Source organism: Tamandua tetradactyla, chromosome 4 (genome assembly GCF_023851605.1).
Source record: "Tamandua tetradactyla isolate mTamTet1 chromosome 4, mTamTet1.pri, whole genome shotgun sequence".
In the NCBI taxonomy this organism is placed as follows: domain Eukaryota; kingdom Metazoa; phylum Chordata; class Mammalia; order Pilosa; family Myrmecophagidae; genus Tamandua; species Tamandua tetradactyla.
The window spans coordinates 8,840,426-8,866,769 of NC_135330.1; the positions used below are offsets into that span (position 1 = coordinate 8,840,426).

The 26,344-nt window shown below is 43.5% G+C and overlaps 2 protein-coding genes across 9 annotated transcripts in view; one reads left to right on the forward strand and one right to left on the reverse strand.

Moving 5' to 3' along the window:
• The window catches only part of GON4L (gon-4 like), a 140,233-nt gene extending 131,965 nt beyond the window's left edge, over positions 1–8,268 (reverse strand). For 2 of the 7 annotated variants that reach the window (XM_077156399.1, XM_077156398.1), the window contains exons 1-2: positions 7,995–8,268; positions 2,481–3,008 (exon numbers count right to left, since the gene is read on the reverse strand). In XM_077156399.1, the coding sequence (XP_077012514.1) occupies positions 2,481–3,008; positions 7,995–8,157 (691 nt within the window). In that variant the 5' untranslated portion in view covers positions 8,158–8,268. Of the gene's footprint in view, positions 1–2,480; positions 3,009–4,392; positions 4,722–4,902; positions 5,045–7,994 lie in introns of those variants that run through there. The other 5 variants (XM_077156400.1, XM_077156402.1, XM_077156401.1 and 2 more) reach the window with 5 other exon arrangements.
• Positions 8,269–8,344: 76 nt separating this feature from the next.
• Positions 8,345–26,141, forward strand: SYT11 (synaptotagmin 11). Of its 2 annotated transcripts, none has more exons than XM_077156411.1 (4): positions 8,345–8,648; positions 14,091–14,917; positions 22,015–22,138; positions 22,851–26,141. In XM_077156411.1, the coding sequence occupies exons 1-4, from the start codon at positions 8,615–8,617 to the stop codon at positions 23,159–23,161; spliced, it is 1,296 nt and encodes a 431-aa protein (XP_077012526.1). In that variant the 5' UTR covers positions 8,345–8,614; the 3' UTR covers positions 23,162–26,141. The 2 variants fall into 2 exon arrangements, with proteins under 2 accessions (XP_077012526.1, XP_077012527.1); XM_077156412.1 differs by having other exon boundaries at positions 22,015–22,135.
• The last annotated feature ends 203 nt before the right edge of the window (positions 26,142–26,344 follow it).

The following is a 26,344-nucleotide window of genomic DNA, read 5'->3' on the forward strand; positions in this document are numbered from 1 at the left end:
AGGAAATTATCACTGAAAATTTCCCAACTCTTATGAAAGACTTAAAATTACAGAGCCAAGAAGTGCAGCGTATCCCAAAGAGAATAGATCCAAATAGACATACTCTAAGACATTTAATAATCAGAATGTCAGAGGTCAAAGAGAAAGAGAGAATCTTGAAAGCAGCAAGAGAAAAGCAATCCATCACAAACAAGGGAAGCCCAATAAGACTATGCGCAGATCTCTCAGGAGAAACCATGGAGGCGAGGAGACACTGGGATAATATATTTAAATTATTAAAAGAGAAAAACTGCTAACCAAGAATTCTATATACAGCAAAATTGTCCTTCAAAAATGAGGGAGAAATTGAAACATTTTCAGACAAAAAATCACTGAGAGTATTTGTGACCAAGAGACCAGCTCTGCAATAAATACTAAAGGGAGCACTAGAGACAGATAAAAAGATAGAAGAGAGAGGTGTGGAGAAGAGTGTAGAAAGTAAGACCATGAGTAAAGGTAAAAAGAAGGAAAATTAGATATGACATATAAAATCCAGAAGGCAAAATAGCAGAAGAAAGTACTACCCATGCAGTAATAACACTGAATGTTAATGGATTAAACTCTTCAATCAAAAGACATAGTCTGGCAGAAGGGATTAAAAAACAGAACTCATCTATATGCTGTCTCTACTCAAAGGACATGAGGGCAAGGACACAAATGGACATTTACACACCAATGTTTATAGCAGCATTATTTACAATTACCAAGAGATGGAAGCAGCCAAAATGTCCATCAACAGACAGCTGGCTAAACAAACTGTGGCATTTACATAAGATGGAATATTATGCAGCTGTAAGACAGAATAAAGTTATGACGTATGTAACAACATGAATGGACCTTAAGGACATTATGCTAAGTGTGATTAGCCAGAAACAAAAAGACAAATACTGTATGGTCTCACTGATATGAACTGACATTAGTCAATAAACTTGGAATATTTTGTTGGTAACAGAGACCATCAGGAGATAGAAATAGGGTAAGATATTGGGTAATTGGAGCTGAAGGGATACAGACTGTGCAACAGGACTGAATATGAAAACTCAGAAATAGACAGCACAATATTACCTAACTGTAATACAATTATCTTAAAACACTGAATGAAGCTGCATATGAGAATGATAGAGGGAGGAGGGCTGGGGCATAAATGAAATCACACACACACAAAAAATGGCTGAGAGTAAGCACTCATCTTGTAAATGGAAAACAAAGATTAAAATAAGTAATTTCAAATTAACAATAAACATCTGTCCAATTTATATAAGTATCTACTATATGTACTCTCTTGTTTTGTTTTATATTTATGTGCTCAAAGGTCAAGTCCATATTATCAGCAAAATGGCACAAGCTGTTTATTTACCCTAACTTTTCTACTTTCCCAAGAAATTGCCTAGGAGATTAATAGCAAAAATAATTTGTAACATCATAAAAACACAAGCCGGATGTTCCTGTCTACATTTCAATCAAAAATAGAGTTGCCCAAGAACAATAAATACAAGCTACTCTGAATAAGGTAAAAACTATAGTGCCAATACCTGCTTCTGTAAGAGAGTACTTTTCCTTAAAAGAGCTTCCATCTTTCTGACAATGTGCTTCAGAAAACTCAAGCACTTCTTCACCAGCTTTCAAACAGTCCAGTCATAAACATAAACCCTGTGGCACGCACACACACAATGTCAATACTGACCCATTACATTAAAGGGGGGACCCACTTACTGATAATCTACTAGAAGGACAAAATAAGACTAAATGGGCTTAAAATTCAGCAAAATGGAGAAAAAGTTAAAAATTTAGTCAAAATGAATAACTACAAAAAGTTGTTATCTTTTCTAAAGCATGAATAGGTTCTGCTAAGTCATGGCTTAGCATGGCTATCACCTAGAGGAAAAGTTCAATCACCTTAGCAAGAGAAACAACCTTAGCACAATCTACCACTCCGAAGTTACTTCCTACCACTTCATCCAATTATCTTATGCCACCACCCTCTTCTCCCTCTGTGCCTGTGCACACTGTTTTTGGCCTAGAATGCCCTATGCCTTTAACTACAACTCATCCTTCAGACCCAACATACTGTCAACTCCTCTACAGAGCCTTTCCCAATGCCCCAGGCAGCTGACTTCCCTTTTAAGCCACTGCCCCTCCTTCACAAGCCCTACTTCATTGATACCCACTAAATCACAAAAGGCCATACACAGTTCATCCCTTCAGGCATGCATGAGAGAAAAAAAGGGATAATGAAGAACTAGGGAATGGGAAGGGAGGGGTGAAGAAAGTCTCTAAACCACTCATAAAGTTCACTGCCAATTCTAATTCCATAGCAAATCAGCATCCCCCTTCAGAAACACAATTCTCTAAAGGTATAGAGAAGGCAACAGCAAAGTGGTATTTACAAGGAAAGTCGTTTCTAAAAGGAAAATGTAGCCCAAAGATGTTTCATCTCTTACCTCCTTCCTTGACTTCTTCCCTAGGCACCCCTGAAAAAGACTCCTTTGTGATGGGATGATCACCTCTGTCTTCTCTGGTAACCGGCCCTGGCCTGAGTGCAATTTTCTTCCCTCTCCTTGAGCCAGTGGCCTGGAGTTTTCCTTTACCAATATGTATATTAAAGGGCTGGGAAGACTCCAAGGAAGATACTGTGATTCCCTGAGAGATGGCCACATCAACAGCTTCTAGAATTGGTACATTGGTGTCTTGTGAGGGTACTCTAGAGCTCGAAGATAGATCCCCCAAACCCAGCTGATTTCCTACATCCTGCATAGATTGTATTTGGAGACCAGCTGCTCTGCTATGGCTTGGACCCCAGGACAGTGATAACGAGCCCAAGTCTTTCACCTGGTCAGATTCTGTTTTAACAGCTAACTTTAGATCTAAGTCATCTTCTTCCTGGTTGTCCTTATGCTGTAGGGATTCTGTCACTGTGGTTCGTCTCTTCTTACAGGGCAACATCTTAAAAGTTCTACTTTTATTCCATCCTGAAAGGAGAAAAGAAAATTCTTATCACCGTCACATTAATTAATGGTAATAACATTTCCTTAAATACCTTTTCACTTATTCTTGTTCAGTCATGGACACAATACATCACACTAAATGTACAATCTCTCTTTAGTTGGGAGATGGGAGACAGAGGTCGGAGCACCTGAGTTCAAATCCCAACTCAATTACTGATTAGTTATGTTATCTTAATCCAGTGACAACCTCTCTAATTTTCAGTTTCCTCAACTGTAAAACATAACTGTTCTTACCTCAAAGAATTATTGTAAGAATTAAACAGTAAACGTTTTATAAGTGTTAGTTATTATGACTATCAGGGAAGCAGAACTGAGAGCAAACTGTGGAGTGGAACTATCTGAATTTGTTTCCCAAGTCAGCTTTTCTCCAGCTTTGTAACCCTGCATAAATTTCTTAACCTGAATCTCAGTTTCTTTAGCTATAAAATGAAATAAAAATAGCACCTATATGTCACTAGATAGTAAGCAATCAATAAATGTTTGCTATTGTTGTTTTCATAAACAGGTTTTCCGTTATTAGAAACAAACCAAAAAACTTAGTGCAGTGTTTATAATAAAGGCTTAGAAACATAAATACGAATTTTGTGTTGAAAACAAGGGAGAGGACAGTCCTACTGTTCTCTGTACTATGTTACTTCTGAACTCCTGACTTCAAGTCTAGTTATCCCATATGAAGAGCAACACTGACCTAAACCGGAGAGTGTCTTCCTTTGTGTTGCACCTATCTGTAAACCTTTTCTTATAAAAGTAATGTTACCACTTTTCCTCTTTGCTTGTTTGACTCTTTTCCATCTCCCTCCCCAAATATAAGCTATGGGGGGAAAGGACTGTTTCAATTAGTATCCCTATGCCTAGCAGTATCTGGCCCTTTATAGTTATTCATTGCATGTTCCCTGAAAAAAAAAGGAATAAATGAAAAAAGTCTTGAACAATTTCTGCGTTTCTCTAGGGTACAGCATTTGGACAAAAGGTTCAGTATTATATGAATATTAATTTCATCTTTCTACCCAAGAAAACTTGACTCTCAAAATAGGTCCAAAAACAGAATAAGCTGTCTTGTTACAGTGAGTTCCCTTTCACTGGGAATGTTCAACAAAAGTCTGAATACCAAACTATCAGTGCACTAAACGAAAGCCTGGACTAGAGGACTAGGAAATAAGATCTTTGCTAAGTCTGAATTATAAGGTTGGTTTGTTTTTAACACGGGCAGGCACCGGGGATCGAACCCGGGTTTCCAGCACAGCAGGCGAGAACTCTGCCACTGAGCCACCGTTGCCTAGCCTAGCCTAGCCTATAAAGTGGGTTTTTAAATCCTCCTAACTTTCTCCAGGACACTAGGGGAGATTACCTGCAAAAGCAACTCATGTCCCTATCTTGGTCATTAGTGGTCAATATACTCATGGAGATTTCGCTGACCACTGTGAGGGAGGATGGCGAGTGGGTAAGGAGTGGAATGGGCATCCTGGGCGAGTCCTTTATTTCACAGATGAATTACGTGAGGTTCAGAAAAGAAAAACAGAAAGGCAGGTACTACTCAAAGTCAGCAGCGGGCAGGGCTCGGCTCCAGGCACCTCAGGCACAACAGGAGCTCGAAAGAGGCCCCTCCCTTGAGGACCGGAATTGGACCAATAGGGTAAACGAATGCCAATCCGGAGCAGTCGCGGAGAGGTCCCCTTCTGGGAAAACAACTCAAAGAGGGGTCCTAGCCGCGCTTTCTGCCTCGGCGCCTAGCCCTGGACCAGGTCCCTACTCCCACTAGACATCTTCATGCCCCGACCTTCCGGTACGCACTGCGCCCAACCTCAGGCCCGACCCCCTCAACCTGGACGTCCTTCATTCAGGTAACTCCCCGCTCTACCTGCCTCTAACCCCGCAGCACACGACCCAGAATCCTCACCCGCCGGCCTGATCCCGCGGAAACACGGCTTCAGCACCACCGGAAGTCAGTCAACGGCAGCGACTGACGTGCGCGCCCCCGAGAGCGGTGCGCGGCGTCTCAGGGCGTCAAGGAGCATGCGCTCAACGCTGGGCGCCATTCTACTTTAGGGCCAAGTGAAGCCGCAACATTAGTACGTCAGTTGTTGGCAAAAAAAATTTAAATGTACTGCCTCGCTCTCTCTGCCCATGGAGGTGGGGATGGGTGGTGTGGGTCGTTCAGATTCTTGGGCTTAGGCCATAACAACCATTCATATGTGTATAATACTCTGCATTTTACAAAAAGCTTTTCTTACTTTATCGTAGGTGATTGGGTCTTCACAATAAATCCTGAGAGACAAAGGATATTACTATTATATCACTTCCAGTTTATACAGGATAAATTTCTGGCTGTACTGAGTAGGTAATTTCACAGAGGTACACAGCTATCAAGGGGAATCAGAAATCAGGTATCCTCAAATGTTCCAAGAAGTGATCATGATGATGAATATGCAACTAAGTGATGATATTGTGAGTTACTGATTATAGATGTAGAACAGAACGATCAAAAGTTAAGAATGTTTGCGTTTGTTTGGTGTTTTTTGGTATTTAAAAAAAATTTTTTTATTAAAAAAAAAGTCTCACTGATATGAACTGACATTAGTGAATAAACTTGGAATATTTCCTTGGTAACAGAGACCATCAGGAGATAGAAATAGGGTAAGATATTGAGTAATTGGAGCTGAAGGGATACAGATTGTGCAACAGGACTGAATATAAAAAACCAGAAATGGACAGCACAATACTACCTAATGTAATGTAATTGTGTTAAAACACTGAATGAAGCTGCATGTGAGAATGATAGACAGAGGAGGACTGGGGACATAAATGAAATCAGAAAGAAAGATAGATGGTAAAGATCGAGATGGTATAATCTAGGAAAGCCTAGAGTGTATAATAATAGTGAAATGTACAATGTACAAATTTTAAAAATGTTTTTGCATGAGGAAGAACAAAGGAATGTCATTGTTGCAGGGTGCTGAAAATAGATGATAATTAATACTTTAAAATGTCACCTTATGTATAAGACTAAAGCAAAAAATGTTCATTTGTTACAAAATTTATATTTTGACTAGAGCATTTCCTAATGTAACTCATGGAGATAGTTTGATTGAATGTCATATGTACTTGGAATCTCAGGTAGGACATGAGATTTTGTTGGTTTGTCCAGAGTGATGTCCCGATGAATCCCAGAGTGATTTGATCAGTGACTGGAAAAGTATTTGCAAGCCCTCTTCGGGGAATGGTGAGATTGGGGAGAAATTCAACTTCCCCAAGCTGAATTCTTGATATTCTCACAAACAGTGTGGACAACCAAAGTTATAGGCTGAGCCCCCAGTCTTGGGGTTTGTTCATATGAAACTTAACCCCACAAAGGATAGGTCAAGTCTACTTAAAATTTAGGCCTAAGAGTCACCCCCAAGAGAGCCTCTTTTGTTGCTCAGATGTGGCCTCTCTCTCCAACCAACATGAGGAGCAGTCTCACCACCCTCCCCCTCTCTGCGTGGGACATGTCTCCCAGGGGTGTGGACCTTCCTGGCAATGTGGGACAGAGATCCTGGAATGAGCTGAGACTCAGCATCAAGGGACTGAGAAAAACCCTAGAATGATCTGAGAATTAACATCAAGGGATTGAGAGAAAATTCTCGACCAAAGGGGGAAGAGTAAAATGAGGCAAAGTGCCAATGGCTGAGAGATTCCAAACAGAGTCCAGAGGTTATCCTGGAGGTTATTCTTACGCATTAAGTAGATATCACCTTGTTGTTCAAGATGTAGTGGAGAGGCTGGAGGGAACTGCCTGAAAATGAAGAGTTGTGTTCCAGTAGCCATGTTTCTTGATGATGATTGAACAATGATATAGCTTTCACAATGAGACTCTGTGAATGTGAAAACCTTGTGTCTGATGCTCCTTTTAGCTACTATATCAACAGAAGAGTAGAACATATGGAATAAAAATAAATAATAGGGGGAACAAATGTTAAAATAAATTTAGTTTGAAATGCTAGTGGTAAATGAAAGCGAGGGGTAAGGGGTATGGTATGTATAATCTTTTTTTTCTCTGTTATCGTTTTATTTCTTTTTCTGTTGTCTTTTTCTTTTTCTAAATCGATGCAAATGTTCTAAGAAATGATGAATATGCAACTATGTGGTAATATTAAGAATTACTGATTGTACATGTAGAATGGAATAATATCTTAATGTTTTTTGTGTTAATTTTTTTAATTAATAAAAAAATTAAAAGAAATCAAGTATCCTAACTCCAGCCCCCAAAGCACTGACCCAGTGTCCAGGAAGGTGCCTAGGGCATAATCAATGTTCAGTAGTTCAAGAAATGATTTTTCAATCAATGAAAGACGCCTAGCACCATGTTCTTTCCACTTTACTAAAAGTACAGAATGTCAAAGCTGGAAAAACACATTAAACTCTCTTATCTTACAAATGAATCACCAACAAATATTATGCATTTAAATAATCAGTCTGGACTGATTCAGTCCCTAAACAGACTCTGTCGGAATGAAAGTATCCACAGTCAAAATGAAGGGTGGAATTGATGTAATAATTGAGATAACCGCCAGGAGTCCGACTCTATCCTGAATCACACCAACTCTCCCAAACGCCAAGGAAGTCTCCAGAAACCTGACGTTTCATCCGTGTCCTCCTTTTGAACCTACAGAATCCGCTGATCTGTTAGTTTGTTCGGTCTGGCTCTCTTCCCATCCCTACACCCACCTCCCATCCTCCAAGCAGCCCGAACACTTGAGACTCAACTAAGAGAAATATTCAGTACTGATGAACTCTGGCACTCTTCATTAGTTTTTGTTTTTGTTTTTTAACAGCTTCAATCCTTTTTTTAAATATCCATCCGTTTTATGTGTGCAATTAAATAATTTTTAGTAATTTCCAGACATGTGCAGCCATCACTAGGTTTGGTCTTTGATCAAAGCTTCCGGAGTTTAAGAAAGTTTCCATACTAACCTTTAGTGGTTTCAGAAATGCATAGTAACAATGGCAATCGATGCTTATATCCAGGCAGTACAGAATTTTGCTGTTCAAAAATCCTGGCCTCCCTCTCACGCAGAACATTCTGCTGCTCTATTAGGTGCAAGGAACCGGGATCACAGGATCTATAGGTTCTCATATGCTAATCTACCTAGAGCTTTCCTCACTGGCCTCCAGCTTTTGCCTTATAGGACCGCAGCCCACTAACAGGCGAGGCCGCCTTCTCCGCAGGTCGCGGCGCGGGGGTGGGGGACCCCGGCAGGGAGCTTCCGGAAAGGGGCGTGGCCTGCCCTCCGGAACTATTCGGACGGGGGAGGAGCCTTGCACCGACTGGCGTTCGGAAGAAGGCGGAGTCTACTTCGCATCAGGACCAGCCTGGCTGCACCTGCATCCTTAGCTCAGAGCATCCTTGAAGCATCTTAAGAGGCAACTGCAGCTGACAACCAGGGACTGGACGGTCGCAGGAGGCCTCCGTCAGATACCTGCCCCCTCCCCTGACCTAGCGATCTACAGCGGCGGCCACTGCACATACCGGGGGTTCCCTGCGTTGTGTGACTACAGCAAAAGCATTTATAGCAACAGTCTCTAATTACGACATGGCTGAGATCACCAATATCCGTCCTAGCTTTGGTAAGTAGAGTCGGGCAAGCTATGCTTAGGGTGGTCGGGACCGCGTTGCAGAAGCACGGGAGGCTAGCGTTTGGCAGGGAGTGCAAGTGGCAAGCACGCTAGACTCGGGCCTGGAGAGTGGGTAGGGGGCAGCGGACAGAGTCTGGACTTGAGCTATGGACTGCAGGGGCTGGCAAGGCCAGAGCCACACCGGGGGGTGGGGAAGACCGGGATGCTAAAACCTTATAAGGTGCACTGTCACCACTGCTGGAGGTGCGAAACAGCGAGCGTGCGGAGGACGTGAACACCTCCTTCAGGGGTGTGTGGGGGGAGAGGTGGGGTTGGCCGAGCCCTCCCGCTTGGGGCACGCAGGGCGGTGCCCCTTCCTCCCCCTCCCACCTCTCGGGGCTGCGGGGGAGGGAGGTGGCCTGGGGGATGGGGTATCAAGATGGCAGCTTGGAGACCGTGGGCTGTGTGGCTGGCAGCCAGGGGAGGCCACGGCCTCAGGGGAAACAGGATTGCGGGGGTGGAGAGCAAAAACGAAGCCACTCCTTAAACCGGTCAGCTGGATACTGGGGCTGGAGGAAACGTGATCCCTGCAGGCTCCTTCTGCGTCGTAATGGTGGGATCGGTCCGAAGCTACCAAATGGCGCTCGGCTCTGCCGGGATGGGGGATGACGTGATGTCTATTTCTGGGCCTCCTGGCAGCGCCTCGGCTCGCCTTCCCGGGCCTTTGTTCCCTGTTTCCCGGGGACTGGCTTCTCAAAAAGGTCTCACCCGCGCTGGTGCTGGCGAGGGCCCGAGCCAGGCCGGAGGGGGAGGGGCGAGAGAGGCCGAGCCCGGGGGAGGCCGCTTTGTGTACGGGAGAAAGCATTACGTCATCCCGGAGCTGCTGGTCCCCTACCCGGCGCTCCCGGCTCCAGGACTAGTTGCGCTCCCTTGGATAGAGAGTGGAGTGGGAAATAGAGACTGGAGTGGGAAATAGAGACGAAAGTGGGAAAGAAAACCTTGAGAAGCAAGTTAATTTTTCTCTTTGGGGATGATCCTCCAAAATGTGCTAGGGCAGCAATCAATTTCCTGTGCTATACTTTCCTGGTCAAAATAAAATTTTTTTTTAAATTGCCCTGTTTCTTCCCCAATTCTGCCCCAGTTGGAAGGGTGAAAGCAATGAGTTGCTATCAGCCTAAACGTAAAATCAATTTACGAGATTTTATTCTTCTGACAACCCAGGAGGCTTGAGTACCAGATTTCGGTATTTAGGGTGGGGGGCATAATCAGGCTAGGCAATGACTTTTCTCACTCCGGAGTTAGGAGTATATAGAAACGAGCAGAACCCAGTGTGCTGTATCCCCTAATATCTGGAAGAAGACCTTAGAATTGGGAGAGTATCCAGACAACAGATTACCACCCTTTAGCTTCTTGGTCCCTCTTACTCCCTAAAGCTAAATCCTGACTGTATTTCCTACTTCCACTATACCTTTGCCTCTCTGCCCTTGGAATCCCTAGTTTTCAAAATAGAAGTCTCTTTTTTAATCACATAAGCACCCCATGATTTTCTTCCTGCTCTTTCTTTTTCTTCTTACACCTGCTTTCCAGCACATTACTTCCTCTAATTGCAGTTCTAGAGTGCTTGGAAAAGTTGGTGGTATGACACATAATATAGAGATTTCCTTTAGAGGGGATATTAGTGTAAAAGAAAAATAAATCATATCAACCTTTTACATGCTACATTTTTTTCAACCCTTCAAAGACCCTTTTGTGTGGGCATTATTATATATATTTGCCGGCTGAGAAAACTGAGGCCCAAGAAAATCAAATAATTTGCCTAAAGTCAAGCAGCCAAGGGATGGTAGTGCTAGAATCCAAACCAATGTCAGGTTGATACCAAAATTCATTCTCAATCCCTGGAATTACACTGGCCTACTTGTCAAAGGAAAGCTAGGTTTAGGAAAGGAAGTATCAATAAGCAAGTCTGGCTGAGAGAGTCGGGCATATCCCAGATGTGTCTTACACATGTCATAGAGAGTCATTCTCCCACACAGAGAATTGTAGCTCCTGACTTTTTCCATGTCCCCTAGAGTACTTTATTGTAGTTATCAAATGCTGTAGCCCTTGAAAGGCACACCAAATCAACACTCAATTATCTGTGACCTTGAAGCACAAAAGGAGCAAAGAGCACAGTTCACTGCAACTTATAGCTTCCCTCAAACACTCACTTCAGCCATTAGTTCCAACTTCCTTTTCCCACCGAGCTTTTAACTATAGCAAGACAGTGGGCTCTGAATTTCAACATCTATGAATTTTCTAGCTCACTGCCTTAGATTTGGGGCAGAGGGGCAAGGGTTCACAAATTCTAAAATGAAGAAGAAAGTGGGAAGCAGGTGAGAAAGAGCTTAATCCACAAATGGTTCCTTTCTTTGTTTTTCTTCTCTATCCTCCTGAGAGATGAAAATCTCTCTTCTCTCTTACCCACCTCACCTCCATTTTCTAACAGTAAAAATTGATGCGTTGTAAGCAGCAGTGTTCCCAGAAGATCACAGAGTAAATCTATGATAACACTAACAGGATCACCCAAATATCTCCCAACCTGGACCTTTAGATCTCCCTTTCAAATCATTCCCAAAAACATAATCATCTTAATAAAATATAACTGTTATAAATAAATAAATAGATAAATAAATAAATAAATACACATTACCTATCCCGGTAGTTCCCTGCTTTCCACTTGCCATGGTGACAACACTCGGTTTCACTGTTCGGTTTAGCAAACAATTTGCAAGAAAGCCCCTGATTGGTGGATGGAGAACTGCATCTTCACTGTACCCCTTTTGATTAACAATCGAATCCAATCATTTGTTCAAACAAATATTTATTGAGATAGGAGTGATTCTGAGGGGTTGAAGGATGAACAGGATGTTTTTCCTGCCCTGCCCTCAAGGAACTTACTGCCAGGGCTACCTCTATAATACTCTGAAGAATAAACACTTATTATACAGTATGAACATAGATATGGTCACCTTGGTTTATTTTGTTAATAATGATTTTACTCCTTATCTATCCTATTTTAAAATGTAACCCCTCCTTTTCTCTCCTGATTCTGCCTTTCATAGACTCATGGGATGTTTATGTTAGAAAGTATTTCAGAGATCATTGAGTCCAATCCCAGTTAAGAAATTCCTTTTAGACTGACCAGTGAGATTCAACCCTATTTCAGAAATTTTCAGGTGAAGAATCATTGCCTCATGAAGGAACCTGAGCCATTGTGAGGCAGTTCTAATAATAATTTGATTCCTTTTATTGGGTCAAAATTTGTCTCCCTATAGTTTGTAAGTACTAGTGCTTGACCTGCCCTCTAAAATAAGATCAAATTAGACCCTCTTCCATCAAAGTGCCTTGAATAATTAAAGTTATTCCGAGACCACACTCAGCTTTAGTTCCTTCGGTTTTTCCTCATTTGGTATGGTTTCCAGGCCTTTTACTATCCTACTTATCCATAATGTAGAGTATAGACTCTACTGTCTGCAATCCAGGGTTTCCATGGCCTCACTACCATTTACTGGTGTGTGACCTAGGGCAGATTTCTGAGACCCCAGTTTTTCAGCTTTAAAGTGAAGATAAAATTGGTACCTATTCCAATGAGTTGTTTGATTTAGAGAGAGAAACCTCTAGCACAATGCCTGGCATAGACATAGTAAATGCACCCAAAAGATACAGTTCTGTCATCAGGGGTAGACAGAACATCCGTGTATGTTGTTATAAGTGCAGATGAAATTATACCTGCCACCTATAATCTGGACATAGGACTTCTCCTATAAGGTGGCATTAGCTGAACACAGCCCAAGCTTGTGGTCACCTAAGCTAAGTAATTTCTGCACAAACTGTTGTCAGCTAAGGTCTCCCATTGCCTGTGGATGGCTTTTTAAGTCCAAATAGGATTTCACATTTATTTCAGTTATATAGAATCACACTGACCGCATCTTCTTTTTTCAACCTGTGAAGACTGTTTTGAATTCATTTGTTCACTGAGTACTTACCACATGCTACATGGTTCTAGACAAAGTCTCTGTTCTTATGAAGCTATAATGAAGGAAGACAGACACATAAGTATATGTTAGTGAGTGACCAATGCTAAAAAGAAAACTAAAGCAGAGTGATGGGAAATTATCTACTTGAGGCAGGGAGGGAATACTAAAAAACCTGCAGTTAGGGAGGGAGGGAGCTGTGCAGACCCTGGTATAAGACTGTTCCAGGCAGGATCTGGAATATGCTAGAATCACATTATTTCCTAGTTCTCCCTGCCCTACCCAAGACTTCTCTTTAAAAGTAATGCAGAAAACCACAGGCATTATCTAGACCTTCCAGGCTTAACCCAGTTTGACTTAAGGAAACTCGAGGGGTAAAAAAGTCCAAACGTAAAGAATTCAAGTCAGGGCCCAACTTTAGTGGGAAAAATCAGGATTATCTAGAGAGAAGGGAAAAATCTGCTTTTCTTAAGTTGTTCATCAATAGACAGATACCTCTGTATATGTGTGTGTGTTTGTAAATGTGTTTTAAGTGCTGGGGCTATAGCAGAACAAAAAGACAAAAATCCCTGTCCTTCCAAATCTTATAGTCTAATGGAAAAGAGAGACAACAAATAGTAAAATTGTAGTTCTTTTGTTTATCTTCTCCCTAGACAAGTGTCCAGGCATATGAAAAAAAATCAAACAGGGTTAGAAAGTGTGGGGGTCAAAGATAGAGAAAGTAGCACTTTTAAACAGGTCCGTAAAGAAAGACGAAGGGGACATTTGAGCAAAGATTTTGTATTTTCCACTGTCCCTATTTCTTCATATTTAAAGTACTTAAATTTTAAATGCCTGGGTGCTGAGAAAGAAAGTTTGGAACCTATTTTATAAGTGCACAGATCCAAAGTCCTTTCTTTTTGCTACCCACCCACTTTTACCACCCTTTAGCACTCTACCAAGAAGTGCAAGTCAACTCCTCATCCTTCTACTCCACCCTGCCAGTCAGTCAGTAGACAGTGGCCCACTGTTTGCAAATTCTGTGTCACGTGCTGTGGGATATCATCCTGAAACCAAAGATACCACGTATGCCCTCGCAAAAATATGGAGGTTTTTCAGTCTCCCATCTAAAAAGGTGACCTTAGAATACTTACGGAGAAGCATTAGTGAAACAAATCAATATGAGAAAATCAAGTCCATAAATGCTGAGGGAAGGTCAAGAAAAGAACAGTGAGTCAGATGGGCAAACTCAGAGGCTTTCTGGAGAAGAGAAACATTTCAGCCAGGTTTGGCCAGAAAGAGAGCCATAAGATAGGGGACAAACCCTAAAACTCAGACAAGCAAGTTTTGCTTTGGAGGGTAGATTGCAGATTAGTTTGGGTCTGGCAGAGGCACTGAGCGGGTCTGCTTTGGACAGGGGTTGGGGTCTCCCTGCCTTGATGCATCTCGTCTCTGCCTTCAGATGTGTCACCGGTGGTGGCTGGCCTCATCGGGGCCTCTGTTCTGGTGGTCTGTGTCTCGGTGACCATCTTTGTCTGGACATGCTGCCACCAACAAGCAGAGAAGAAGCACAAGACCCCACCCTACAAGTTCATTCACATGCTCAAAGGTATCAGCATATACCCAGAGACCCTCAGCAACAAGAAAAAAATCATCAAAGTACGGAGAGACAAAGATGGCCCAGAGAGGGAAGGTGGACGTGGGAACCTGTTGGTGGACGCAGCAGAGGCTGGCCTGCTAGGCCGAGACAAAAGTCCTAGGGGCCCTAGCTCTGGCTCTTCTATAGACCAATTACCCATCGAAGTGGACTATGGGGAAGAACTGAGAAGCCCCGTTGTAAGCCTGACTCCTGGGGAGAGCAAAACCACTTCTCCATCATCTCCAGAAGAGGATGTCATGCTAGGATCACTTACTTTCTCCGTGGACTATAACTTCCCCAAAAAAGCTCTGGTGGTGACAATCCAGGAGGCCCATGGGCTGCCAGTGATGGATGACCAGACCCAGGGCTCTGACCCCTACATCAAAATGACCATCCTTCCCGACAAGCGGCATCGGGTGAAGACCAGAGTGCTGCGGAAAACCCTGGACCCCGTGTTCGACGAGACCTTCACCTTCTATGGCATCCCGTACAGCCAGCTGCAGGACCTGGTGCTGCACTTCCTCGTCCTGAGCTTTGACCGCTTCTCCCGAGATGACGTCATTGGGGAGGTCATGGTGCCGCTGGCTGGAGTGGACCCCAGCACAGGCAAGGTGCAGCTGACCAGGGACATCGTCAAGAGGAACATCCAGGTGAGGAGAAAGAATGTATTGGAGAGGGGTGGCAAGCTCGGTGACAATACCTCAGGGGAGGAATGGAAGGGGAAAGGGGACTGGGATGAGCAGCAGAGAGGTTCTGTAGACAGGAAACTTGGCTATCAAGGACGAGAAGTGATCAGACTAAGACAGAAGACCTGTCAGGTTAGGTCTCCTCCAAGGAGCGACTTCCTGAGCAAAGGGGAGCTGGTCGCTTCTGTAATTTCACTTACTGGTTGGCATCCTAATGCTGTGTCAGCTTGCCTGGAGCAGGTTGGCCCACCAGTTCTAGACCCTCCATCACATTAGGGACATGGAAGCTAAATTCCTCTCCAAAATGATGGAAGATCTTCCTCCAGTGAACTCGTTTTGAAAATAGTTCAGCAATTTTCCCCTGGCCTTCCCTTTCCAGTCCAAACCTTGAGGAGTAAATAGTGTCATGTGTATGTCTTTTAACAACCATTTTAGTTTTTATTTTTATTACTATTATTTTTTAACAACCATTTTACAAATGCAACTTACTGAATTGCCACACCCTTCCGGCCTCTTACCCATGCCCAAACCTTTGCCACAGATATCCCCATTCCTCCTCTCTTCTCTGTTGCATTAGAAGGGTAGTGACGGTCCTCCCTCCTGCCTTGTCTCCCTTTCCCCACAACTGGGACGGCACTGGCTCTTCAATTGTAATTTCAAAGCTGTAAGAAATGTACCCCCTGGCAAAAAAAAAAAGAGCCTGCCATGCAGGAGATCCGGGTTCAATTGCTGGACCATGCACCTCCCCCACCACCACCAAAAGAAAAGAAATGTATCCCCACTAGTTTATTTCTTTCACAACTGGGGAGGCCATATGGTGCTATGGTATATAGCGCTTGGGTCTGGTGTTGGACTGCCTGAGTTCAAATTCCCCTTATCATTTTCCACCTATGTGACATGGGTAAGTTACTTAAACTGTCTAAGCTCTGTTTCCTCATCTGTAAAACAGAAATGATAATAGTACCTTCCTCACAAGGTTATGGGGCTCCTGTCAGTTAATAAACTTGGCATATGATTGCCTTTGAAGAGTTTGCACTCTGGTGGAGGAAAAATGCAAACAATCTTCGCAGTTACCGTGTAGTTAGTGTGGTAGGTGCTATGAAAGAAGTTGCTGAAAATTTGCATGTAGAATTCCATTCCTTTGGGAGGGTATAACCACAATGACATAAGTGGTTAAATTAATAGCAAGGACTTTGAAGTCAGGCCTGAGCTTGAATCCAAATTACACAACTAAGTGACCGTGGGTAAGCTGCTTAACTTCTTTGGGTCTCAGTTTCTTATAGGAATTAAGTGAAATAATGAATTTACATAATCCCTAAGACATAGTAAGCACTTAATAAATTTGACCTATTGCTACCATCATTATGATTAGTATTTTTGTCATTAATAAATTGTGATCCCTGGGAGATATATGTTGTTTGTAGATAGTTGTACTATATTTTGACAAGAGAAGGAAGACAAGGGAGCCCTGAATCAGTGAAGAGGGGGGTAGAATGTTCAGAAGGGATATCAGGGCCGACTAAAAACAAGTGCACATTTTCTGGAAAGAGCCCTCTTGTAGGTGCCATTTGCAAGCTCAAGCTGGACTCGTGGGGAGGCAGTAGGCTCAGGATTGGACAGAAGAGGCTCCCAGGTAAACGAGGGCAAAGTGTGCAGTGAGCTGCGGGAAACAAGGTTTGCCCACTGTGGCAGGTCTGGGGAGGAGGTAGAGAGCAGTTCTCCACAGGACGTGTGGAGACTCCACAGGACTTGCCATCTCTGCTGTGATATGGGCATTTGTTCCACTGCAGCATGCCCACTTACACCATTGGACAGCAACTGCTGTTCCAACGTGGCACGCTCAGCTCCATCTCAATAGGCTAGGAAAGGCAAAGAATTTTGAAGAATATTGGAAGCATTTGGTCAGGGCATACACAGACCCTGGCTCGGTGCTAGGATACCATGAGACATCCTAGAGTTCAACACAGCAAGGGCTCTTACATCCTCTGAGGTCAGGTTGACCTCAGAGAATCTGCAGCAGTGATCTGTTTCATCCCTTTCCATCCCTTCTCCGATCTCTTTTTTTCCCAGGCCTCTGCCAACCCCTCCCGTCTCCAGCCTCCCCTTCTAGCTGCTGCAGTGCCCCTACCTGCCCTTAGCTATCCTCCTCCCAGAAGGATCTTAGCCAACACACCCTTCCCTGCAGCCCCAACCTTGGTAAAGCCACCAACCAGCAGGACTTCTCCAGACAGCTCAGGCTCTCACAGCCCATGGGAGGGAGTGGAGGATGGCTCTGTGCCAAGGTGCAGCTGGGGACAGACTGGTAAGGAAAAGGGACTGATTTGGGCTGGGAAAAAAAAACAGCCTCAAATCCAGGGCACTGGACAAAGAGCACAGACAATGGCATTTGCTAAACTGCCAGGGGCTCTTGGCAAAAAACCAAGTTTCTTTCCACTTTATTAACTCCCTTCAGGAGAGATAAACCAGGGCTGGATCCTGAGCAACACATCATCTTGGAGAGACTCCAGGCAGGACCCTGGAAGCTCTGCAGCCTCTCTGGCTTCCCAAGCCCATTTTTCCCACGCAGCGCCTGTTGACAGGGCCGTGTTCCAGCCTGAGACAGGGCTGTCAGCTTCCTGATCACTCATCCTCATGATTCCCTGGCAGGGCAGCCTCCAAATATCTACCCTAAATCCTCCCCACCATTACCAGGAGTCTGCCTTTTCTAGACCTCCCCTTAGCAAATATTGGTTAGAGCTGCTCTGGAATATTCCACACTGTCTGTAAAGAACCTTTTCCTGGTCTATGTAAGGCATCCCCTTATAATCTGGATCCAAATTACCTTCCTCCAAAGATTCCTAGATGGAAACTGGTGAGAATTTCATTCCTGTAGACACACCACAACTGTATTTCCTGGCATTTAGCAGAAAATTGATCTCTTGCTGTTTCCATAATTACAGTCCAGTCCAGTTGACCAAGCCATCCGTTTCTGATGGTCTCTATTTCACTGCCTGACACTGGGCAAGCATTTATCCCCTCTGGATCTCTGTGTTCATCGACTATATCATGAAGGTCAATGGGTCGCTTTGTGAAAGCCCTCCCAGTTCTTATGAATATACAGAAATGTGTCAGAAGCATTAAAAATGATCTCGTGATGATTAGTAAAAGGAAATCACTGTATAGGCTCTAAAACAGTGGACAGCACTCCAAATGCCTGAGTTGGACTTTGAAACTCGATTTTTTTAGTGGAAGCTATATCGTCTCATATTTTAGTTGGATGGAAATTAAAGTGAACTTACATTCCCATCATAAATCCCCCAAGAGGAGAAGGGAGGTGGTACAGAGAGGGCTGGGGGATGAAGAAGAGACAGTGATAAAGAAGTGATTTACAAAGTGGGTAATAGAGAGCACTGAGATTCCTCCTAATTTCTCCGGGTTATTGGTCTACAAACTGTTTCCTGTCTTTCCACTGCCCAGACCTGGTGTTGAACTAAGACTGTGCTCATGGGAATAAGAAGATTCTTAAAATCTCAGAATTAAGAGGGACCTTAGGGGTCATCCTCTAGGGATAGATAAGAAAGAAACAGAGAAAGAAAAAGGAATGTCAGTTTTCCGGAAACAGTAAAGTTATGTAGGTAATGGGGGTGGGGTGGGGGGTGGAAGAAGAGGGGAGTTGTGGTTGAATGTTAAGGTTTTTGTCCCTTTTGTTTTCCCATGGTTGCCATTTAGGGTGGAGGTGGCCCTTAGGACTTTTGGCCCCAAGAAAGGTTTATTGATGGTCCGCTGGTCCACTGAGTACAAAGACTCTCTAGCTTGAAAATCACTCTGGAAGAGGCTCTGCCAATTATAGGAAAATAGTCTTATCCTTCACCCAAGGACTTCTTTCATCTGAATGTATTTTGGGGAACCACTGTTTCTGTCCCTTTTTTCCACTGAAGGAGAAAGGAGCCCACTCTCTGGCAGCAAAGCTTCCCAGCTCTGTCAGGCAGGGATAAAGCCCTTTCTTTCTTTGTCCTTCTGCTTGCCTGCCCCCCAACAGGGTCTTTACCTCAGTGGGCAAAGGGCTGGGAAACAGAGCCCACTCCCAGGGCTTAATGGCTTTTTCTTTTGAAAGAGCTATTGACGGAGCTGCTTAGAATGGGAATAGCGTGGAAAGAGAAGGGGAGGGGAATGAAGGGACGACGTTAAGCTCTGGCCTTCAATGCAGAAGCAGCTTGTATTCAGGTGGTGTTGTGGCTGCAGACTTGACCACAAAGGGGCTGCGGCAGGGGGCTGGCACTCTACCCGGTAAATGGCCAAAAGCAAAGGGGGGCCATCAACATGGAGAAAGTTGCCTGAGGTGTGACTTAGAGGAAAAAAAGGATGAACAAGGCAAGGGGCACAAAGATCTAGATTAGGAAGAATTTTCTATAATGGATAAGTTAGGGAACAGATTTTTAAACACCAAATCAAGAAGCTTAAACTATAGATTTGCTCCCAGTATTATTCTTACAAGTAAAATTTTTTTTTAATCAAACTTTCTCTTTTCTTCACCTACCTACTTATGTATAGGAAGTTAGAATTATATTTAAAGAATACATATTTAATATAAATACTCAGTACTTGATGATCCTAGAAGTTAACAATTCTAGTTAGCATTTGTTTGTTCATGCAAATGGAGGGGACCTGTAGCCTAGATAATCCAAAATTCTTTCTAGATCAGTGCTGTCCAATAAAACTTGCTATGGGGATAGAAATGCTCTATATTTGTGCGATCCAATATGCTTACCTCTAGCCACATGTGACTTCTGAGCACTTGATATCTGGCTAGTATGACTGAGGAACTAAGTTTTTTATTTTACTTATTTAATTTTAAAGAATTTAAATTAAAATTTAAGTAAACACAGGTGACCGTGGCTACTGTATTGGGTAGTTCAGCCCTGGCAATTTTAGAAGGCATTCAATTTTCTTTTTCATGAGTGATTGCCTTCCTGATGCCATTTGGCTGTGGCTAACGGTAAAAGTGAGTTTACATTCCCTGATTGCATCTGACTCATGGCAGAAGGAAGCAGCCTAGAAGTATCCCTATGGCAGAGGCACCCAGCCTGGGACTTTAAACTGGCTGAGGGTATTTCCTGTGGACATAATCAAGAGCCGACAATATGTATGCTAGGATAAGGACAAAACGCGGGGCTTCAAGCTAGCAGAGAAAAACCAGGCATCCCCACTCCAGGCAGACTCCCCTCACACCCTTCTCTGAACAGAGAGAACCCTTTCAGGTTCCATGCCTTTGTAACAGCCACTCCTGTTCCTTTCTCTGGCACGTTTCCCCCTCTGCTCATTGCCTCATGGTCTCTTGCTCACCTGCCATAAATGTCAACAATCAAAGCCTTGTGTGAATTTCCGGGTCAGGCTGACCTGCCCTCCCCTGGGTGCTCAGAGCACTTAGACAGCACTTCTTGTTTCTCTGACAAGTGCACATCTGTTTACATCTGTCTCTTATACTGCGTGAGAAACTCTGTGAGAGCACGAACTGTGTCCTGTCAACTCTGGGTCCTCACATCTGGCAGATAGTAAGTATCTAAATGTTCTTGAAAGTGTTCTAGGAGTATTTTCAAGCTCAAAATAGAGCCTGGAATAAAATTTAAAGATGGGGAAACAAAGATGTGGGCATTGGGTAAGGATGAGACTTGGCTGGAGAAGACACATCGATGTGCAGAAAGCGAGGCAGGCAGAGCAGGTCTGGATATTCACCCTGTGAAATGGAGGGACAGGCTCCAAAAAGTTCAGGGACTTGCCCAAAGCCATATGGTGAGTAACTGGCAACGTTAAGCCTCAAACTCAAGTTTCCTACCTCCCACTATATAGCCTTCAAAACCTTTTTTTCAGAAGGAAAATTAAGAGAGTAGGAGTGAATGCGCTTCTGTAGTGCATGCTGTGTGCCAGGCACTGTTTTTTTTTACGAATGTGAATTTATGTCATTCTTTTAATAATTAACCCTATGAGCTACATACTATTATTATTTCCATTTTTAAAAATTACTTTTTATTAGGTTTACAGAAAAAGCCCATGCAGATAGTACAGAATCCCCATATACCTCTCCTCACACAGTTTTCTCTATTATTAACAATTTGTATTAGTGTGGTGCATTTGTTACAATTGATGGAACAATATAATTATAGTGATGCTATTATGTTAGGATTTACTCAGTGTTGTCCAATTCTATGTTTTTTTTAAAGATTTTTATTCTAGTAACATATATACAACCATTTGGGATAAATTTCCCATTTATCCACTTGCAATTATACAATGCAGTGGTGTTAATTACATTTACAACACTATGCTGCCTTCACTGCTGTCCATTACCAAAGATGTCCCGTCGCTCCAAATAGTAACTGTACAATTTAAACACTAACCCCCAGTCCGCATCCCTACCCATTCCCTCATAACCTCTATTCTAATTTCTGACTTTATGAATTTGCATTTTCTAATTATTTCAAAACCATGGGATCATACAATATTTGTCCTTTCATGTCTAACTTATTTCACTCAATGTCATGTCTTCAAGGTTCATCCATGTTGTAGCTGCACGTCAGAACTCTGTTCCTTTTCAGGGCCAAATAATTCCATTCTATAAAGGTCCCGCATCTTGTTAATCCATTCACCTGATGATGGCACGTGGGTTGCTTACACCTTTTGGCTGTTGTGACAGATGCTGCTGTGAACTATCATTTCCATTCTATAGGTGAGGAAACTGAAATACAGAGATGTCCAGTAACTTGTCCAAGGTCCCATAGCTAGGAAGTGGCAGTCTGGATTTGAATCTGGGCCAATCTGGCGTCTGAGTCCATACTTTTAAAGACAACGCTGCTTCTCCATGCCAATGATTTTACTTAATATCCAGATTATAATCATAACCTTTCCTCTTCCCCCACCCTGTTAAGTATAATAGTAACATCTTAATAGGAAATTAACATCTTTCACCTGAACTTCTCATCCCTGTACTTGCTCTTTTCCAAACCCTCTCCCCACTCCCTTGCACAGTTTCTGTGCCGTATCCTACTCCTTCTGCCAAGATTCTCACCTGTGTTTCTTCCTCACAGAAGTGCATTAGCAGAGGGGAGCTCCAGGTATCTCTGTCATATCAGCCTGTGGCACAGAGAATGACAGTGGTGGTCCTCAAAGCCAGACACTTGCCGAAGATGGATATCACCGGTCTCTCAGGTAGCAGCTATTTACTTCAACCCGTTCCCGGCTCTCTGCAACCCCATGCCCACTACTGCTCACCTGCAGCCCTTACCTACAGCCCAGACATGCTCCCGCATTTCAGTGCCCCTTGTACTTTCCCTTTCCACCCTCTCCTCTCTGTCTGCGTCCTCTCCCTGATTAACTCTAGGTCCAGTAAATTTCCCCAGTGGGAGGTGCCGTGGGTCAGCATATGGGGTGTTTACGTTTGCTGAGCTTCCTAATTGATGTACAGGGCAGGCATACATATCCTCCGGTGCCAGATGCTGGGGATCCAATCCACTGATAAGCAGGAATCCTACCCATGGGGACTAGACAGAGGACAGGCAACGTTCAAATAATCACACTAGCAAATATATAATCACCAACTGAGAAGTACACTGAAAGACTTGCCCCGGGTGAGACATTTGTTAGTCCCTGTGCCCTTGGAAAGGCCTCTTGGTCCCACAGAGTTTCTCCAAACTTGACTTGAGAAGGTTTTTCTGTTCTGTCCCTGCTTCACTTCCATGGCTCCTTTGCGGGCAGACAGACTCACATGGAGGCCATGTGCATATTGTTCAATCCCTAAAGACCACCCGGGAATGCCTACCAAAGATGTGACCCACAGGGCCCCTCCTTCCCACAGCCCAGCCGCTATCAGAGAGGACTGTGTCATAGGCCTGTCCCCTTTTTCTTATCTCTTTGGGGGTCCCAGATCCTTATGTCAAGGTGAACGTCTACTACGGCAGAAAGCGCATCGCCAAGAAGAAAACCCACGTGAAGAAGTGCACTTTGAACCCCGTCTTCAATGAGTCCTTCATCTACGACATCCCCACCGACCTGCTGCCTGACATCAGCATAGAGTTCCTGGTCATCGACTTCGATCGCACCACCAAGAACGAGGTGGTGGGGAGGCTCATCCTGGGGGCGCACAGTGTCACGGCCAGCGGGGCCGAGCACTGGAGAGAGGTCTGCGAGAGCCCCCGCAAGCCTGTGGCCAAGTGGCACAGTCTGAGCGAGTACTAAAATCTTTGCTCCTCACCTCTGAGCCCCCGGGCCAGGCTGGGGAGGGACGTGGCGGGGAGAGAGAGATGACAGAGAGAAGCAGACTCAAAACCTCATTTTAGTCGTAGAAGAAAATTTCTTACAAAACGAACCCCACAAAGATCACCCCACATGACCACAGCTGCAGATCAGTTCTTAGCAATGATGATTTTTCTCCTTTGCAAGACACTAGAAATTCTTCTTTTTTTTTTTCAATGGGGGAAAAAGAGAGAGAGAAAGACCCCTACAAGTCTATATATAACAATGTAACCTTATACTTGCATGTCTAATACAAACTGAAAAAAATTAGTCTAACTGCCAATATCAAGTTACAGATTTTAATCCATGAAAATTGTGTTTTGTGCCGATTGTATTTGCTGAAATTGGCCTTTTTTTATTGGGCTTCTCTGAAAAGTCACTCCTACCCTCCCCCCCACTTCTGCAGAAGAAAATTTTGCTCTTGTAAAACCTCATGTTTACATCATCCCCATCTTATCTCCCTGTTACCTCTTATATCTTTGCCCTTTGGCTGAACTTAAGTCCCAGAGGTGTATAGTAAGCCAAGAAACGAAGGTGGGCTAGATAAGGCAGAGTTTGCAGGAGAAAGAGTAATTGGGAAGTGGGGTATTTTTAATGCCATCCCTTCTCCTATGAAGGGGTAAAGCGCATTCTGTGATTAATCGACAGTCCCAGTGGAGCACAAAGAACACATTAGACGTATCAGGAAGAACTTGGCCTTACAAAACTAGATGACTTCTCTAAAAGGAACTTTGGAGACTTTTAGAACAATATCCAGCCTATCCCAAATGCCATGTATAGGTATGAGAACAAGGAGAGGAGTGATGAAATGACTGCTACCCCCTTTGCAGCTATATATGGAAGTGACAGCCATTTGTTGATTGATGGGTTGGAAACCATCAGAAGGTGGAAGGCTTAAATTGCTCTTTTTTTTTCCCCCCAAAACGCTAAGCATTGAGAAGCTTGAGACTCTTCTCAGGTGGTTTAGTTGCTGTCGTAAGGTTAATTTTGCTTCATAAGGAAAATGGCCCTCAAACATGGTTCTTTCACCTTGAATATAAAAAGTGCATTGTGGCTAAATGAGTACTCAAAACAACTTGGATTCTTTCAGAGCACCCTTTCCCTCAAAACAAAGTGCTTAGTTCTTGGAACTCATGGGTCTCACAACATAGAGGAGGGATGGGGAACCACAGAGTTTTGTCTTCCTTCTGCCACTGTGCAATAGATGTTGGGAAAGATTCAGCATCTTGCTAGGATTAGAATCCAAGTCTCCTTTCTCTTAGTCCAGCCATGTCTCTAAAATTGAGACTTTTCAGATGGCAAAGACTTCACTGGCAATAAATTGGCTTAGATAGGCAGTAGATATTTTTTGCCAGCCTGAAGAGGAACTCAAATAAGGAACAGCTTAAACTTTCAGGGCCTGAAGGATTAGCCAAGGTCAACACTTACATACAAAGAACACTACTTTCTAACTTGCTTCTGAGATGGTGGTTGAAAAGTTGAATCTGCATGGCGAGGGTGTGATCTTGCCTTTGATGTTCCCTTAGCTCCTGTGGATTTACAACCAATCTACTCCCTGCCCAAGTTCTTTTGTTTTGTTTTTCTAAACTCGGATTCTTGACAACATAGAGCAGTTCTGAGCAGGCATAAATGCCACTCTCTGTTCTCGTCCCTATCAACACCCATCCTCCATAATCTGGCTCAACTATCTCACCATCAGCTAGATTCACACCACCAGTCTCTGTCCTGCACTCCATGGAATGTAAATACTGTATCATATTAGAAGAACATAATTTTTGTTTTCTATAAACGCATTTTGAAATAGTTTCATGTAAATCTGACAGGAGCATTCTGAAGCCCCATTAGAGAAAAGAAATTAATGGTTCTTCTTCATCGCCTTAATGTCTAAAGATCAGAAATCCCTGGCAGCCCACTTTTGTTTCCTTCCCAGAAACAATGCAAAGCAACAGGTGGAGATAGTCTGGTCTTTGCCCTGATGTGTGTGCCTCTCTAGCTCCTCCTGACTTATGTCTGGGAAAACAGCCTCACCACACCCCCCTCTTCCCCATCTCCTTGTGGCTTTACTCCTTTCATTCTTTGGGTCTGCTGAGCAGTGGGTAGTGAGGTGACGGAGAGGACCCAGTAGTTCTGTAGCCTAGGAGCTGCATCAGTGTCTTTTTCTGAAAAAGGCAGAGGCAGATGATACAGGGTTCCTCCTTCCTACCTCAGGCCTGATCCATCATGCCCTTGAATTTGCTGTCCCAGAGTCTCTTAGCTGACGTCGGCTTTCATCTTCGTTTCTTCCAGAGATAACTTATAAAGGTGGAGGAGGACTGCATCCTCCTGAGAGTCAGTTGAAAGACAAGAGAGTCACATCCTAACTTTTGCACAAGGCGTTCGTGGTCAGGAATAGGTTAGGGAATGGTCACTTGTGATTTTCCAAGAGTCAGTCCTTCTCTACAGACAGCTTGACTCCTTTGGGAAGACAAGAGCTTTTCTTAATAACAGAGTCCCTTTATGAGTTATTCCTTCTTTCAGTTCTTAGTGGAGCACAGCCAAGATTTATGTGTTTCTGAATGGTGCTCTGGATATAAAAAGAGAACTGGTTTGTAGGACAGGGGCAGCTTGCTCAGGAGAGGGAATAGAACAAGTCCCTTTTCTTCAAAGGCTTTTTACTATGGCCATGACAGTGACATTACCCTCACCCTGATCCCTCTCCAGTGTGGTCATCATTCTTTACCTTGTGTCTTCTCTTGTAAAAATGGAACTCAAAAATAAAATAAATGTGTCAAAATTTTAAAAAGAAGAAAAAACAAAAAGCTAATATGAATTGTGTGAAATTGCATAATGCTGTAACGCTAACCTACAATATGTCATGCTATCTTGTATGTTGAATTTGTTAATGCACCACACAAGTGCAAAATAAAGACTGATTCACATTTAATAGGCACAGTGATGTCAGCATGAGTCTCTGGATACTGGATGACTGTGAACACAGCCAACACTCTGTCTCCAGTCATATGTTGTAAGCATGTTTTCCAAAGGGTTTTCCCCAGACCACCTGATTCAGAATCACCTGCGGCACTTGTTAAAAATATTCAGGTAGGGTGCACGGGTGGTTCAGTAATAGAATGCTTGCCTTCCACG